Source organism: Daucus carota, chromosome 9 (assembly GCF_001625215.2).
Source record: "Daucus carota subsp. sativus chromosome 9, DH1 v3.0, whole genome shotgun sequence".
NCBI classification, from domain to species: domain Eukaryota; kingdom Viridiplantae; phylum Streptophyta; class Magnoliopsida; order Apiales; family Apiaceae; genus Daucus; species Daucus carota.
Genome location: NC_030389.2, coordinates 29,794,941 through 29,813,404, shown reverse-complemented (window position 1 = coordinate 29,813,404; position 18,464 = coordinate 29,794,941). Strand labels below are relative to the sequence as shown.

The 18,464-nt window shown below is 34.3% G+C and overlaps 2 protein-coding genes across 6 annotated transcripts; both read left to right on the top strand.

Annotated features, from left to right (window-relative positions):
- Positions 1–1,780: 1,780 nt before the first annotated feature.
- Positions 1,781–3,227, top strand: LOC108192705 (MDIS1-interacting receptor like kinase 2). The gene is made up of 2 exons (XM_017372204.2): positions 1,781–2,672; positions 2,795–3,227. Exons 1-2 carry the CDS (start codon positions 1,910–1,912, stop codon positions 3,157–3,159), a joined length of 1,128 nt encoding a protein of 375 aa, XP_017227693.1. The 5' UTR covers positions 1,781–1,909; the 3' UTR covers positions 3,160–3,227.
- A 3,879-nt stretch (positions 3,228–7,106) lies between these two features.
- LOC108192266 (stomatal closure-related actin-binding protein 1) lies at positions 7,107–16,465 on the top strand. 5 transcript variants are annotated; one of them, XM_064084335.1, is made up of 14 exons: positions 7,222–7,361; positions 7,604–7,644; positions 7,728–8,025; positions 8,403–8,531; positions 9,504–9,596; positions 10,020–10,160; positions 10,729–10,797; positions 11,072–11,155; positions 13,186–13,366; positions 14,764–14,880; positions 15,101–15,159; positions 15,575–15,709; positions 15,874–16,023; positions 16,152–16,465. In XM_064084335.1, the coding sequence occupies exons 3-14, from the start codon at positions 7,744–7,746 to the stop codon at positions 16,194–16,196; spliced, it is 1,485 nt and encodes a 494-aa protein (XP_063940405.1). In that variant the 5' UTR covers positions 7,222–7,361; positions 7,604–7,644; positions 7,728–7,743; the 3' UTR covers positions 16,197–16,465. The 5 variants fall into 5 exon arrangements, with proteins under 5 accessions (XP_017227725.1, XP_017227724.1, XP_017227726.1 ...); XM_064084333.1 differs by having other exon boundaries at positions 7,725–8,025; XM_017372236.2 differs by lacking the exon at positions 7,604–7,644 and having other exon boundaries at positions 7,107–7,361.
- Positions 16,466–18,464: the final 1,999 nt, after the last annotated feature.

The following is an 18,464-nucleotide window of genomic DNA, read 5'->3' as shown; positions in this document are numbered from 1 at the left end:
TCCCAGCTTCAGGATGGCAAGGGAAAATTCCAGTACTCATCCTCTCTTTTCGCTGGCTAGGTTTTAAATTCTGCATTGTACCACTATTGTCCTTGCACGAGCAGTCGTTTCTATGTGTGTTAATGCTTCTTTTGCTGGTGATTGTCCCTGTTGGTCTTCCTTAGCTTCATTCGTTAGCTATATAACAAATTGTTGATAAATAAATATTGATTTCTATTCCTCGGGTAGAATTACTTGGTCAGAAATATTCACTTTTATTATAATGTGTGGTGTGCATGGTATTGATATTTTTGTCCGGAATCACTTTTGTTACAACGTATTTTGTGCATGATATTGTTCACCGACACTTCTTGAACTCCTGGCATCTAATAATTGATTACGAAAGAATTTATTTCTTATTTTCACACTGCTTGGTTGAGTTATCTACCGGCGTGATGGGCTGACAATATCAGACATGACCCGAACCCGACCCGAACCTGCAACTCGTTTTACTGAGACAAAATCCGAAAGTGATCCGAAAATCATCCGTTTTGACACGAAATGGACCCGAAATGACCCGGAAATAAAATTTCATTTCTAATAACTTCAATTTTCAGTTTCATTCAATTTTAAGTGATTTCAGCTTGACTCGAAATCGACTTGAAATCGATCCGATTGCTGACACGAACACGACCCGTTATCAGAAACTGCCACCCCTACATGATGCTTGACGCGGGGAATCTAAAGCAAAGTTCTTTGGTCAAAATTTCTTTGACGGTGTATCTTTCTTCTTTTCATGAACATAAAAAGGTGAATTTTTCACACTATACTTTGAAATAATAAGGCATTCAGCACAAGAGTCAAACTTACCCCAATACGACTTTCTGAGTAGAGCTCAAAAACATTGTTAACTACAAAATAGTACTCCCTCTGTCCCTCTCATTTGTTTACAGTTACTATTTTGGGATGTCCCTCTCATTTCTTTACATTACCATAAATAGTAAGTTTTCACATCATTACACCCACTATCTTCCCCCACTATCTCATATTTAACAATAAAAACTACTATTACACCCACTACTTTCCTCCACTATCTCAAATCTATTATTAAATATTGATAGGTCCCACTACTTTACCCACTTTTCATCTAACTTTACTCATTTTTCATACATTGTCTTGGTCTCCGTGTCCCCCTCCAATGTAAACAATTGAGGGGGACGGAGGGAGTACTAATAATGAGAATACTGAGTAGACTTTGTTCTTGCAAGCTGCACCACAGGATGGTAGTATAAGAGAGAAATATGTACGAGAAGGATTGATGAGTTAACAGAACATGGCTTATTCATGCATCTTGCTTACTTGCATAAACCTACTACTAATTGTAAGTTTAGCTGTGGCCGAAGCCTGTCTTAATTCATCATTATTGTTAGAAACAAGTAAAACAGAGGAAGATGCTCTTCTCAGCTGGGGGTGGTGGGATCCTTGGAAGGCGTCGAATGCAATAAGGCTGGTAGAGTCGTTTCTATACGTACATATTATGAAGGTAGCCTCACTGATCTCAGAAAACTTAACTTGTCCTCCTTTCCCTACCTCCAAACACTTGATCTTTCATACTGTGGCCTTAACGGAAGCATACCTTACGAGATTGGAATGCTTTCGGAACTCAGATATCTCAACCTCAGCAACAACTATCTCACTGGTGACTTACCATCTTCCCTGGGTAACCTCACTCAACTACAGGTGCTTGATGTATCTTACAATGAACTCAATGGGTCAATCCCGTTAGAAATGGGAAATCCGAGTCATTTGGTTAGTTTAAAGTTATTATGATGTGCTCACGGGGAGCATACCACACCAGATTGGGAGGCTTTCCGAACTCAAATATCTATCCCTCAGTCGCAACCAACTCAGCGGTGACTTACCATCTTCCATGTCCAACCTCACTCGACTACAGATGCTTGATATATCTTATAATTCTTTCACAGGCTCCATACGGCCTGTTCTTCAAAACTGTAGCAGTCTGAAATATCTATACCTCTCTAGTAATTTGTTTTGCCGAAATACACCTGTAGAGAATCAAAACAAGATCACTACCAGGAATGGTGATATCTGTTCAATATGGAACTTTGATGGACACATTGCATATAAGGACATTATAAGAGCCATTGATAATTTTGACATCAGATACTGCATAGGAACTGGTGGTTACGGTAGTGTATATGAAGCCAGATTACCAAGTGGTAAGACTGTAGCGCTCAAAAAGCTTCATCGCCTGGAAGCTGAGGAGCCAGCTTTTGACAGAAGTTTGAGAAATGAGGCGCGTGTGTTGTCAAATATAAGACACAAGAATATCGTGAAGCTCTTTGGTTTCTGCCTGCACAACCGATCCATGTTTCTTATCTACGAATTAATGGAGAAGGGAAGTTTATTTTGTGCCCCGAGAGATGACGCCCATGCAGTAGAGTTAGATTGGAGCAAGAGGGTAAACATTGTGAAAGGTATATCACATGCTTTATCATACATGCACCACGACTGCACTCCGTCCATAGTTCATCGGGATATATCAAGTAATAACATACTACTCCACTCTGAAATGGAGGCGTTTGTCGCTGACTTCGGTGCATCGAGGTTGCTAGATCCTGATTCATCTAATCAAACATTGGTTGCAGGCACTTACGGTTATATTGCTCCAGGTAATCTCTTCTAACCATTTCAAGATTTTTAAATTCTAGTTTTTTATGTTGTAGTCATATACTCATATATATATTCGCAATGAAATATGTTATAATCGCCTTTATGGTGTCTAATTATGCAGAGCTTGCATACACAATGATTGTGACCGAAAAATGTGATGTGTATACCTTTGGTGTGGTGGCGCTAGAAATTATGATGGGAAGCTATCCAGGAGACTTCATCTCATCTTTCACAATTTCGCGGTTCACTTCTAATAGAATGCTGAATGATCTATTGGACGCACGCCTCCCACACCCAACAAGACAGCAAGAATATGACATTGTTCTTATTTTGAGGATATCATTTGCGTGTTTGTGCTCAAATCCAAAATTTCGGCCATCTATGAATACTGTATCTCAGGAGATTTCACAAACTTCAAATATGCTTACAGCAAATTCTATTTACAGTTTGTCTAGTATGTGCCCATGGTCACAAGTTAAGAGCTAAATTTTATGCATTTAGTTCCATTTGATTGGTGTGGTTGTTGTATATGCAAGGGGTCCATCATTATTAAGAAATATAAATTAATCAAAATGAGTCAAAAATATTGATCTCTGCTATAAATAGCTTAACGTAACTTGCAAAATTTCCATCATTTATGTAAGCTTAATTCAATGTTCGAGGAATCAACAACCTGAAATGTGATATGATCTCCTCTGAGCCCTTACTGGTGCAAGGTTTAGATTGCAAAGGATTTGGCGAGTTTGCCTTCGGCCAGCATTCATGGCCTGGTTCTTCATCAAAGATAAGTTCCCTTCTATAAGTCTCCGAAGCAGATTATCTATTTTCCTCATCTTTAGTGTTTGACCCTTCCTGTTTTATATCGCCCGTCACAGACAGCTAACTGGTGCTTAAAATCTTGTACTAACCAGCTCTATAAAGACTTAATGCCCTTATCAGTTAGTCCATTCGACACGCATTTCAAGACTGTTATAAAATATAGTTCCATAACTTATTTTTGAGATTTTCTTTTTGTATAAAAATTCAAATATCAAATTTTTATTTAAAAATAAAAAATAAAAAATATTTTTTAGGAGTATTAAAATGCGTGGTGGCTGCTACTATTAACCAATGGTAATCCTGACATTTACCTATTAGGAACAAGTGACTAGATCGATTTGTTGGAGAAATTTTGGAAGTAGTGCAGTTTCTGAAATTTAGCAGAAATACTTGTATCAAATTCTCATGCACCGTTGAATGCTCGACCAACTGAACACCGACACTAAAATTGGAAGTGCTCAAGCATTAATATCCTCGAATTTTAGATTGCAATCGGGGTTTTGGCAGGGCACTTGGATAGGTCTACTACAGTAGCTTTTATTGTTTTAAACCGTTAAAGAACCGCAACAGTAGGTAGTTGCCATATGCTCCACCTTCTTAACTCTCTGTAATTTTTCCAGGTATTTTTCTATTTTATTACTCCCTCCGTCCCCTTTTACATGTCCATTTTGCTTTTCGAGGAGTCAACTTACTAATTTTTGACTAAACATTATAAATTATTCATTCATTATTTTTAAAATCTGAAAGTTGCATGTTAAAATAGACTCAATAAACTTTCTAATGGTATAATTTTTATTATTTTTCACAATCATATGATATATATAAATTTCAGTCAAAATATAGTTAATTTGACTGGTCAACAATCAACTGAACATGTAAAAGGGGACAGACGGAGTATTACACTATAATTTTACTCTAATCTTATTTTAATATTTTAAACCGTTAAAGCACCGCAACAGTAGGTAGTTGACGTATGCTCCACCTTCTTAACCTAAAAATGTTGATGCCTAAATATTTAAAATGCTCAAATAATTTTTTTTTTCTAATACATATATTCTGAAAATATTAAAATTATCTTTTATATACATTATTTTTTGATTTTCTTATTATATAAATATACGACTTCACACCTGCGTTTATTATCTTCATTATTTCTCTGAATAAAAGTAACAATGTCCTTGGTGAAAACTAGGTCGGTGATTTTACTACTCAAAATTTAGTGCGTGTTTTCGCTTGGCTCATTTAGCTAATCTTATGTCATTTGAATGTCATTACAAAATAGCTATATATTTCAAGTTATGATTGAAAATAAGTTAAAATATAGTTTTCAATTTATAAATTTGAGATGTATATTTAAGAAATGTGATATCGTAAACTCATACGAAAGTTTTAAGGAGAATATCACTCCTAAATCCTCGTCTTAGGGCTCATTTGTTAACCCCTGAACGAGCCTAAAGTAGATGAACCATGAACCATTCCTGGTTCATATCATTTGTTTGAGTTTTGTAAGTCTCTGGACGAGACCTAATATCTGCTGGACGACATGGCCAATAAAATGTATCCGAATGGTTAAGAAAGTACTGCATACCTGTACCAGTTCCTTTTGCTATAAGTTCACGTTGGTTTTTATGTATTTTAAAATTTATCATTTATAATATTTTTATGTAAATATAGTTTATAGTCTTCGTTTGAATACTTGTGAAATGTATTAGTTAAATTATTTATTTATATAGAATTTTACTTCTTCGGAAATTTAAAATTTATCATTTATAATATTTTTATGTAAATATAGCTTGTGGTCTTTATTTGAATATTGGCAAAATATTTTAGTTATATTATTTCCAGATATTTTATTTTCTTAGAAATTTATTCAAATTTTTTACTCATCCAGAAATTTGATTCGGATTTAACAAATGATAAAAAAATTTATTCATCCAGAAATTTTACTCCTTCAGATTTTTTACTCATCCAGAAATTTGATTCAGATTTAACAAATGACCCCTTAGAAATCTTCTCTATAAAAATACGCTTGTTCATTTCATAGAGGTTTAAACTAACATGTATTTTAAGAAATATAGTAAATACCTAGAACTTTAATAGTATTTAACTAGGCTCCTAACTATTTGATTGGGCTTTTGATACTTGCCATTACCTTTAAAAGGACATTTCATTTTATAAAGAAATTATTTCATAAAATTCCAGGTTTTTCTTTGTATTTTTAGATTTTTCAGTTTCTTGTACGAGCAACTGAATCTCGACCATTCTACCGATCAAAAACTCCAAAAAAGACCACTCAAGATAACCCTCTCGTCTAAGCACTCTCGTAAGATCATTCGGCTCAACACAAATCGACCTGAGATTTTGAGGGAGCTCAGTCAACTTAGTTCTCTCAGCCAAGGGTCGAAAGAGAGTCTGTTTGATTACCCCAATTGATGTATACCTTCAAGGTTCCTTGATCAGAGTTTTTTAGTCGTTTAAAGATATTATGCCACCTCCTCCGGCTAACTTGTTGTTATTCGGGTCATTTCAATCGATTAAGTGCTTCAATCGACCAAACAAGTCCATTCAACCACTCTAGTTGGTTAAGGATCCGATCTGGCCAACCCTCTTGGCTAAGCATCTAACGGAGGTCATTCAACTTGACCCAATCGGCCTAAAGTTTGCCAAGCATTGTAGAGAGGTTATTTGGCTTAGCCTTGTCGGCCTAAGACCTTGGAGGATTTAGTCGGCCGGAATTACTTGGCCTAAAGTCGTAAAGTCGATATGAGGGCTAGTTGGCCTCCCTAATATTTTCAATAATATATATTAGGTTTTTTTTTTCAAAAATACCCAATATACATAATTTTTTAAAAATATTGACATTTGAAAAATATTTTCGAAAATATGATTTGCAGCTGTTGTCATCATATTTGCAACTGATCAACCATATATGCAACTTTAAAATTTTAATAATTGAAATCATATTTGGTTACGTACTATGTTGCACAACAAATTACACTAGAAGTATATCAAAACAATGTAAAGATTTTCCGAAGAGGGATGTTAGAAAAAGTATTTGTAGAAAAAAGGTTAACTAGAAAACTAGTTAGGTGATTTACACCTCAAAATTTAATGTATATTGCTGCCTGGGTCGTTTAACTAATCTTATTTCATTGAATGGATTGCAAGATGACTACATATTTCAAGTTATGATTGAGAATCAAGTTAAAATGTAATTCAAAATTATATAAATTTGAAATGTATATATAAAAATAACATAAAAATATACTATTCCAGTGATTTTTCTCTTTCTCTTTGGACACAAGAAGCAGAAGTGGAAATTCCATTTCCTTTAGATAACCAGAGAAGGGAAAATAATACCGTCGTCGGGTCACCTTAAAATAATAAAACGAAATCAAACAAGTTCTGAAATAATAATCAGATAATTGTGTGCACGAGTAAAATAAAATATCAAACAAGTCCACAAGATAACGAGTTTAACGATTCGGACAGCAACTAAAACAACATCACGGACTGTACAGTCAAAGGTTCACAAAATGACCTAAATACCCTCAACCTCTAGTAGTTCCAAAACTCTGTTCAATAAATTAGAAGCATGAGTAGGGGTAATTTAGTCAGACGGAAAACTGTAACTGGAAAGTACACTAGCTCCCACCCACTCTCTTCAAACTCAAGTGTGTGTTTTAGTGTGTGGGGTTTCCTTTCTTTTAGCTTTTTGAAAAGCAAACAAAACCCATCCAGATTTTTCATTCTTTGGTTCAAATTTGATTCAGTTCTATTTTGGTTTTGTATATTGATCCAGGAATCATAGCCAAAGACTACAAAGTTTCCATCTTTTTGTGTTTGGTTTGTTAACATTTGAATCTGCTGTAAGTACTGTTCTTATCTTTTTGTATCTGTTGTGGTTTTGAGTTTCTATCTTGTTGGTTTCAGTTTTGAGGTGAAATGTGTTGTGGGTAGCTATTAGTTTTTCATATAACTCAATTTCTTGGATTGTGCTAGCTGATCTGTTTAATTTTGTTTCTTTTCTGTGTGTATTATACATGGCTGCTTAAAATTTGAGTTTGTGATGTAATTAGAAGTTTAATTTCATGATTTCCCTTTTTTACAGGACATCATTTGCGTTAACACATTATTTATAAGTCCTATAATGTAAAATTTGTAATTTGAATTATATTGCTGTTTATTCACTAATGAAATTTGCTTCTAATTAATGTAGTGTTTTTTGGCAGAAGTGGTGACACTGGTATAATGACTAGGGTCGGTCGTGATTTTGGAGGTTCAATGAGAAAGGAAGCAGTTCCACCAGTTTCGGCCGATGTTATCTTTGCATCTAGTCGGTTTCCAAATTACAAAATTGGTGCTAATAACCAGATTGTTGAGGTGAAGGAAGATCTTAAGGTACTGTCAATGAAAGAAGTTGTTGCACGCGAGACTGCTCAGTTGCTAGAACAACAAAAGCGCCTTTCAGTTCGTGATCTTGCTAGTAAATTTGAGAAGGGCTTGGCTGCTGCTGCCAAGTTGTCCGATGAGGTAATTTCATTGCTTGATATGGACTCACACACGTAAATTACGTTCATTTCTGTTCTTTAATATGCCATATATAACTGAATGTGGATTTCAGATCCAATAATTTGAGCTCTCGTTCTTTTCTATCCATTTGGCAACTTGGTAAACTGCTCCATCGTGGTAACTTACTTGTATTATTCCATTTGGCTTTTCTAGTTTTTTGATGCGATTGATGAGCGCATGAAATTTGCCAATAAATTCGCAGCATTTAGTTATACACTTGTAGTGTATGCATAAGCGTGCCTGTACACAAAGGATCTGATTTTTTCTTCTCCTGCTCATGTCATTTATTCCTTTAAGTAAGCAAACCATATTTCTAAGTTATATTTCTAATGGTTCAGGCTAGGCTCAGAGAGGCAGCTTCTTTGGAGAAACATGTGCTTCTTAAAAATTTAAGAGATGCTCTTGAGTCTCTTAGAGGACGTGTGGCGGGTAGAAACAAAGATGACGTAGAAGAGGCTATTGCTATGGTTAGTTCAGTTTAAAATCAAGTATCGATTCTTTACAACTTGGTTATATTTCTTAGAAACAGCAGATGGAAAAGTTGGAGGCATCAGTACGTTTCCATATAGTGATGCACATAGACATCTTAAAGCGATACGACATTTTTCCAGTAAATTTGAACAAAGTCTTTACAACTCAATGACCCTTGGAGAGGAAGTTGTTATCCTTTCTTGTTAAAGCCTTGTCACTATTGGGTTCGATATACGGTAATTGCTTAGTGAAACATAGTAATTGGCTAAGCTAATCTATCAACGATAAAGCCAACGTACATAGTAGTGCTGGGATGCTCTCCTTTATCCTTTTGCATTGTTAAAAGACTTCAATCGTGTCAAATATATTCTTCTTCTTTGTTCCGGCACATTGATTTGATTTAGATTATAATGATGTAGCATCAAGTAAATTTTACCTGTTTGTGTGTTACAAACCATGTTACCCAGACTCACATTGATACATGTCTGAGTGTCGGATTCGGAAATATTTTGAAAATTTTACAAGTTTATGGCCTAAAATAAGTGTCGGAGTGTCCGACACGGATACTCGAAGAAAAATGAAGAGTCGAGGTAACATAGGTTACAAATAAACTAGCCTATAGCCCATGCAATGCACGGGTGTAATTAAATAGTTAATAATTTTCTTAAATGTGTTTAAATTAATAATTTATTTTAATATGTTGTTGACAGGATTCGAAACTTAAAGTTTTAGCAGCATCTTAGTGAAATATAGAACATTCAATCTAATTTCATCAATTTAATTTAAGTGATCCAATGATTATAATGCACTGCACTTGACTAAAAACCAACAACCAAACTTTTGCATGTTTGGCTTTAATAATATAGTGTAGATGACTCGAATGATATAATATATATCTCCGCTACATCTATACTTCTAAGTCCTAATATAATGTACCTGGAAAAAAGAGTAACATGTAGTCATTCCAGGTTGAAGCTTTAGCAGTTCAGTTGACTCAAAGAGAGGGAGAGCTGATTCAGGAGAAGACAGAAGTGAAGAAGCTGGCAAACTTTCTGAAGCAGGTAATTCCTTGCATGTGTCTCTTATTTATATATTACGATTCCTATGTCTTTGTGCTCTCTGTTCTCATCCATAATTTATTGATTCATGTACTTCTATTGTTTTCTTCCTGGTTATTGTGTAACATGATCCCGGACATTTGAACACACTTCATCTGTTTACATGATTTCACTGGTGGCGCAGAGTTCATCTGTTTTGTCACTTTTGTGTTAGTGACAGTAAAATTTTCTAATCTCTTAGCTATTTAGAAACAATCATGTTGAAATGGAAACGGACGAGCCATCTTCTTTAGAGCTTTTATGATTTAGTAGTAGCAGAGCAGCAGTGTGTATAATGCAAAATTCTACAATCTAAGAGCTTATTAATAATTTAGGGTTCTAAGGCTCCGTCTTGCAGTTATATAAGTAACTTACTTGCTCAAACAGGCGTCAGAAGATGCCAAGAAACTTGTTGATGAAGAAAGAGCTTTTGCCCGAGCTGAAATCGAGAACGCTAGAACTGCAGTGCAGAGGGTGGAAGAAGCTCTCCAGGAACATGAAAGGATGTCTAAAGCAACAGGAAATCAGGTTAGCAGGTTTTAATATATAATTTAAAGAGGACATTGCTTCTTTATTGTTATTGTCATATAATCATGTTGTATAGTATCTTCTCGCTAAACAATATGGTGGTCATAGGGATCTAATAATGCATACAGAGGTTTTACCAGTATTATTAAATAGAATACTGAGTTATCAACTATACGTAAATTTACAAAGACACGCAGAGAGATTTGAGTTAGTTATATTATGACATGGCAAGTCTAGCGCGATCCTACATGGCTACATTACATACAATTTCTAAAATTTTTCTTTTTTGTCAGAAGAAAAAAAAGTTCAAAGTAATTTACCAAAATGCGTGCCGAGCCCCTGTCCCTCAATGTAAACAATTGTTGGGGACAGAGGGAGTACCTTATTGAGAAATGGTATCAGTCTCATTTATTATCTTTCTATTGAAAATTTTGTAAGCGCATCGGTTTGTCAACCTTCTAGTATTCAATTTATGTATTAGTTGCTGATGTGTTGTCGTTAGTGGTAGCATGTCTAGACAATATCTTTCATGTTCTTACATATCGAAATCTGCTCTGCTACATTTTAGGACATAGAGGAGTTAATGAAGGAGGTGCAGGAGGCTAGACGAATTAAAATGCTGCATCAGCCAAGCAAGGTAGACTGTCCCTCTTCTCAAGATGATAACAGTAAAAGGAAAGGGAAGTTATATACTTTCCACCTGTATAAACATTATTATCTTTAGTAATGAATTATTTTGGTTATCTGGCCAAATGTTCATGTGAAGACATTGTAAAGTTTGTTTGAATCAGAATTTCTTATCTTTAAGAATATCTACATACTACTGTCCCATAGTAACCATGCTATTCATAATTTTGAAGATATTGATTCCCTGGTTTGATATTCATAATTGACCTAACATGATTTCGCAGGTTATGGACATGGAACATGAGCTTCATGCACTACGAATTCAGCTAGTGGAGAAGTCCAAGCATTCACTTAAGCTTCAAAAAGAGGTACTTGCACAGTATAATTATGTCCTGACTAGGGTGGTAGAATGCTATGGAGTGCTACCCGGGTAGCACTCCATAGCATACCCTCTTATATGGAGTTACGTAGCACGCCATTATAAATATATGAATAATATATATTCTATTATATTTTTTATGAAATATAATTGCAAATTTTGATTATTAAACCGAAAACGAAGTTGATACAATTTTTTTATTCCAAAGATTATCTAAAATTATGCAATATCTCAACATGATTCTATAACAGAATAATAATCATTCAGAATTATTCTGTTGTAGAATCAGTTTCGAGAATATACTTTTTTTTATCAAATTTTAAGTGTTAAATTACTTAAAATAAGTATATTTTATAGTATTCTATATTAGAATCACGTTTTATATGTATTCTATAACAGAATTTATAATAAAATTGATAATTTATAGTGACGCACTATGTAACTCCATATAAGGAGTCCCTCTCTGGAATGTTGGCCTATATATATATGTATATATTTGTCTTTCTTTTCTATTTTGCATCTATTAAGAATTTGGTGAGCTTCTCAGAGAAGATGCCCATATATATACAACTTTCTTGTGTCGCTGTCAAATCTCTAGGCCGAACCCAGGACAGGCAGGGTTGCTATTAGCTACACATTTATCTTACAAAAGATGTCTTTACAACTTTCTTGCTGCAGTCAAATCTTTACTAGACCGGTGGTGTAAGCCTCAAATATCTATTTTACCAAAGAGTTTTGGTTTAATGAAGAAAAAGAGTAAGGAGTATTACTTTGGTACTCCCTCCGTCCTTCCCATTTCTTATCGAATGGGTTGCACACGGAGGTCAAGAAATATGTATAAATTAGTAAAAAGAGGAAAAAGAGTGGGTAAAGTAGTGGGACCCATTGACTTTTAATGTATAAAAAGAAGATAGTGGAGTAAAAGTAGTGTGAAAAGGAAAGAAAAATGGAGAAGTGGTGGGACCCATTAACTATTTTTGGTAAGTTTTGAAATGTAAAGAATTGGATGGGACACCCCAAAAAGGAAAGTGTAAAGAAATGGGAGAGACGGAAGTACGCCCTATATTTCACCCAATTTATCATATTTGGGGTGGGCACGGAGGTTAAGAATTGTGTATAAAGTAGTAAGAGAGAGTGGGCAAAGTGGTGTCATCAATATTTAGTTGATAAATTTGAAAAAGTGCATGAAAGCAGTTGGTGAGATTATTCTGTAAAGGCTTGCTAGTTTTGCAAAGTCCAAAATGTAAATAATTGAGAGGGACATCCAAAATCGGAAAGCGTAAGAATTGGTTGGGTTGGTATGGAGGGAGTAATAGACTTGATAACCAAATTAGTTGTCACGGAGTTGAGACCGAGAAATCACTGTTAAGCTTAGAGTCTCCCTGTTAGGAAGACCTGTATTGCAGCCTGGTATGTTTTTTTTACGGAATACATTTATTAATTATATATATACATATATGTGTTTATATATATATCTCAAAGTTCAATGTTATTATGTAAATAATTTGGGAATGTTCTAAATTAATGGTAGAAGATAAGAAAATGGTTTGTTTCGTTCCTTATTAGGATTAGGATTTTACTCAGTAGTTAACTTTAGGAATTTCCTCCTGATCAGAAGACTATTATAGTAATTGACATAAATATTGTTTTATTTAGTTACGAGTGTTCTGCAATTGGAACACCTTAGCCTAAATCCAATATATCCCTCTTGCATTGAATAATTAATGCATATTGCTCTCTTTGAGATTCTACATAGTTGAGCAATCATAGGGATAGTGGTTTTCTGCGGTGAGACCACCCTGCGCTCGTGGGTTTTCTTTGGTTAAGTCACCAAATCGTTCTTTCATATTTTCTTTGGTTCCCTTAATCTTCTTTTCCATCCTTGTCCTGACTCCGCTATCAATAGTGTAATACAGGGAAATGACGAAGCGAAGTTCAAGAAAGCAACATTCGATATTCCATGACTAATAATCATATCATTAATTTATAAATTTTGACTTGATCCTGGTAAATTTTCAGTTGGCAACAAGCAAGAGGGCTGAACAGAACACACCATACTTATATGAACTAGATGGGACTGAAGCTCTGGGTTCCTATTTGCTGATTCAGCCATGTTCCGATGTAGCTCCAAAACTGTCAGAGTGTTCAATTCAGTGGTACAGGTTAACCACTGAAACTGGAAAGAAAGAACTTATTTCAGGTATAACAATAGTTACAGTTTGATCTTATAATATATGTGGCTGTTTGTGTGTGTGTGTGTATAACAATTTTCTCTCTTTTGATGTGCAATAAAGTTTGACGCTAAGAGCTATATGATTGTCCTTGAGTTGAACAAGTGGTATACGGATACTTTATTTTTCTGAGAAATGATTGTTATATATAAGAAAACATCTTAAACTTCATGCGTGTTAATATAATATATTCCTAACTGGAAAAACATATGAGCTTGTCGTTTGGGAGTATGCTTATGCATTTGTGTGACAGACTGAAATAAACCAAGAGGTAATTTTCTTGAAGGAAATGAATCTCAATATCTTAAAAGTAAATCTTGGATGTATATGGTTTGATATTTTATAGGTCATCTAAATCTAACTAGAATTGCTCTTCCAAAATTGTAATAAAAAATAAAAATCACTCAAATTGTATTTGTGAACTTTAATGTTATGAAATTGCTCATGAAATTTTGTGAAAGAGTTCCCCCTATGAAGTTGATGGTTTGTGAGGAAGTGCACGGCAGACTTGATTTTTGTTCCTATTTATAAGTCAAATTGATCCACTGATGTCCTCTAAATAAATCCTTTTCGTGAGTTCTTTTGTAACAAGACCTTTGGAGATGTTTCTGTGTCTCAAGGGCTTGATGGCTTCCCCGGTCATATACCTCAGAGCATGGATTCTGTGAATAACATCAATGTGATGATGATCTTCAGCAGCTGTTTGTGTGCATCCATTGGCGGAGACAATCCACTTGTAACACTACTGAAAGGCCATGTAGATTTTAACCCATGTCTAGCCGGTGATAAATGACACAATGTCTGCCATAAAATGCAAAGTACCAGCTGATACTCCCTGACAACCCCAGACCTTATTGTTGTTAAACACATGTTTTCAATTTCTTCTATGCTGTTCGATTCTAAGGCACTTGTCTCTGAAAGAGACATACACTTTAGTTTCCTGATTATTATCTGGTCTGGATAGATGGTAGAAGCTCCGGTCAAATTGGTTGTAATTTTGACGTGTTAAGAATTTTCAAAAACGGTTAGTAGTAAGTTTCTTAACCTATACTTAATATATATATTTCTGTTTAAAGAAAAAATTGAAAGCAACATTTATCATAGTTACTTGTTTGAGTAATGACAATTACCATTGTGAATATATCTATACTGTAGATATTAGTCTAAAAGTCAAAGTTAGTTAAGCTGGTAGCTTTAAGTTTTTTTCCCAGTAAAGATACTATTTGGAAAGTTGAATTCTAGTTGCTATTACTAGTTATTAAAAATGTTATCACCAGCCCAAGTAGTTTCACTTCTTTTAGAGTATTTTACCAGTTAGATAGGAGGTTAAAGGTTCTTTACTACTACCACCATTTTCTTTTTTCAGGTGCCACTAAAGCTGTTTACGCTCCAGATCCATTTGATGTTGGTAGAACTTTGCAAGCTGATATTACAAAGGACGGCCTCACACTAACATTGACGACTACTGGTCCTATTGATCCAGGTTGGTTTACTTTCTAATCCTCCTGGATTTCTGAAAGATCCTATTTCAACTGCTTATAGTTATGTCGTTGAGACGGTTGAGTACAATATTTTAAAATTCTTCTTTATGTACAAACCAGTAGTGGAGTATATGTAGTTATTTTCAGTTGTTACAGTGGCTTCTTAATTGCATTCTTTTTGTACTATACTCTTGATCTTTAATTGTACATGCACTTCAACAGCTGCAGGACTCGGAAACTATGTGGAAGCGTTGGTGCTTAGGCATGACACCGAATTTAATGTAAGCTACACTGAACACAGTAAGATTGTGGGCTTTTTCGTCAAAATGTGTTAAAAGTATTATGAATTTTGATGTTTTATGCTATATTGAGCACCTACTTCGACTCATTTAAAATATCTAGAAAGTGTTGCTGTCATATCTCCATTGCCGGTGTTTCTATTTGTTGGTAAATAATATTGAACTCTACTTATGCAGAAAGTTCGATTGAGGCCAAGTCTAATTATATAAACCAAATAATACAATACAGTGATCAGTTGATCGCCAACATCACTTAAAAAGTTATTATAACCATATAAGCAGTCTTCTCCATTGAAGAGTCTTCCTGAACACAAGGTTCTATTAAACATTGAGGGTAATAGCAAACTATTTATTGGCCACAAAAATCCCCCTTTTTATGAATATTAGTGCTTTTCAGGTAGTTATTGTCCAGATGAATGGAGCAGAGCATCCATCAGAGTCAATTCATGTACTTCATGTTGGAAAGATGAGAATGAAGCTTTGTAAAGGAAATACAACAGTGGCTAAAGAATACTATTCCACTTCAATGCAGGTATTATTGCAGCTTTACTCACCCGCTATATGTTTTGTCTCTTGTCCCTGTGCTTTCTAGCTCTCTTGAAACTTACTAATATATGTAAAAAGGTAATGAGGAAGCTCAAACTTGTTTAAACTTTAGACGTAATCCAACTGAGATTAGTGTGTCTCAATCTCTAGTTATGTGGTGTGAGAGGCGGTGGAAATGCTGCAGCTCAGGCATTGTTCTGGCAAGTGAAGACAAGTCTTTCATTTGTACTAGCATTTGAGTCGGAGAGAGAAAGGAATGCGGCCATTATGCTGGCCAGAAGATTTGCATATGACTGTAATGTGAGTCCCATGCTTGGAACTTCTTGAAGCTAAACAAATTTCCATTTCATATTCATCCATTACAACTCTTATCTTTAACTTGGAAAATATTTTCATCTCATAACATTTATATTTTCTTGCAATTTCAGATTGTGCTTGCGGGGCCAGAGGACAGAACTGCTTTAGCGTCTTAAGGTGCACAGCATGGCTTCTTGGACTTGTGATTACATAAATGATTGTATAATAGCTTTGTAGTAATGTAGTTTGTCTCCCTTCTATAATGGTTTTCGCGTTTAGGCTTTGGCTCATTTTTCCCTTTTTTTTTTTGGCTTCAATTGTCTAATCTAAAGGCATCTTTTTACTCGCCTCCTGTCGTTGTCTCATTCTTCAATGTCTTGACTCATATCTGTGGCATCTAATGACCCAACTTGACTGGCAATTTAAAAAGTAATTTTCAATGGCAGTCCCAAAGATACCGGTGCTGAAATGCAGTACCTATTGCTTGTATGAATTATTATTACTGTTCTGCATTGTTCTAAAATTCGGTGATTAAAAAGTTAAAAAAAATATTTCCCCCTAATTTATAGCAATTTGGATTTGAGAGAATAATTTGGGTTTTTCTTGATTTATGTCTGTGTAATGAAATTGGTGTTTGAGAAGCTTTAGGAAGGTTAAAAGGTTGTATTTATGTGTTGTTTGTTGGGGAAGGAAGATTGGACCACGGGTTACCATTACAGTTGTCGGCCGTGATGGTCGTGTGGTTGCAGCGTGAGGAAGGATGAAGAAACAGAGGAAGAAGAATGGAGATACAGAGGATTTGCTTTTGCGGGTGAGTGGCCGTAACAATAAAAAACGGGAGGGGTGAAGAAAATTGAGAGAAAGGCAAAGAGAAAGAACTAGATCAGAATCTTTCTTAATGGAAGGACTCAAATAAGAAAATTGAAAATTTATGTAAACCCAATGAGAATCTTTATTTTAGGGATGTTGACAATAAAACACCAACAATTTTTACGGATCATTAGTACAAAAAAGTAAAAAAAAAAACAATAATTACCTGGTTTGAGTGATTTGTTTCTAATCAACATATTTTATATTTGATGATAAAAAAAAAACAACAAATGGTGCATTGGTTTTAGGAACTTATAGATATTAGATATTTGAACTAAATAGGAGCAAATCTAATATTTAAATTTTGAGTTAATTGCAATTGGCACCCCTTTGGTTTCGGCTTATTGCACATTGCACCTAATAGTTTTGGAAAATACACTTTGCATCCCCAGACTTTTAACCCGTAGACACTTTGCAACCTTTCCGTTAAATTCTGCCGTTACCGTTAACTTTTGCAGGGGCATTTTGGGAAATTTAACTATATTTAATTAAAATCAGACTTTTATTTAAATTTTTTGACCATCTAAACAATTTTTTTCGGAAAAACTTAAAGAACGAAAGTTGTAGAGAATAAAAAGATCTTCTTAGAAGTATAAGGTTCAAAATTTTCGTAATTCTTTTTATAATTATTTTTAAAAAATTCAAAAATTAGCAATCTTGTAAAAATGAACAATCGTTTTTAAATAATTATTTAAATTTTGAACCTTATTGTTCTAAAAAGATCTTTTTATTCTCTACAACTTTCGTTATTTAAGTTTTTCCGAAAAATATCGTTTAGATAGTCAGAAAATTTAAATAAAGGTCTGATTTTAATTAAATATAATTAAATTTCCCAAAATACCCCTGCAAAAGTTAACGGTAACAGCCGAATTTAACGGAAAGGGTGCAAAGTGTCTACGGGTTAAAAGTCTGGGGATGCAAAGTGTATTTTCCGAAACTATTAGGTGCAATGTGCAATAAGCCGAAACCAAAGGGGTGTCGATTGCAATTAACTCTTAAATTTTTTTCAAATACAACTTACATGTGTAATTCTTCAGCCTAGAGTTAGAAGAATAAAACTCGTCAAATCCGTTTTAGTGAGAATCATGTATAGTTCAAACAAAGAAAACAAAGAAGTAATTGTTATTTACATTACTCATTAGTGAGTATATTTAAATTCTATTGTGGAATTATTTTTCATATATAAGTTAAATTGTAGTTTCAATTAAACTTGTTTTGTTGATAATATTTCATCTTCGTTGAGTAAATCAATATAAGAAACTACATAAACATAAGTAAGTGTCAAAATTTAGGAGCAGAATTTGAAGTTTCATTAGATTTCAACTGTAATGACCTCAAAATATACCTCAATCGTGTGTTCATATATACAACAACATGGAATTATTATTAAACATTGTGCTAATCCACTGCATCAATATATTTCCAATTCAAACACCCAAATGAGGAAAGTACATATCTTGGATATCTGTTACCGAACTATTTTATCTAGTACTAACCAATTAATTAAAACAAGAGAATTTACTCATTTAGCAAACAAACACACACATACATGCATTTGTGAGGGCATACACATA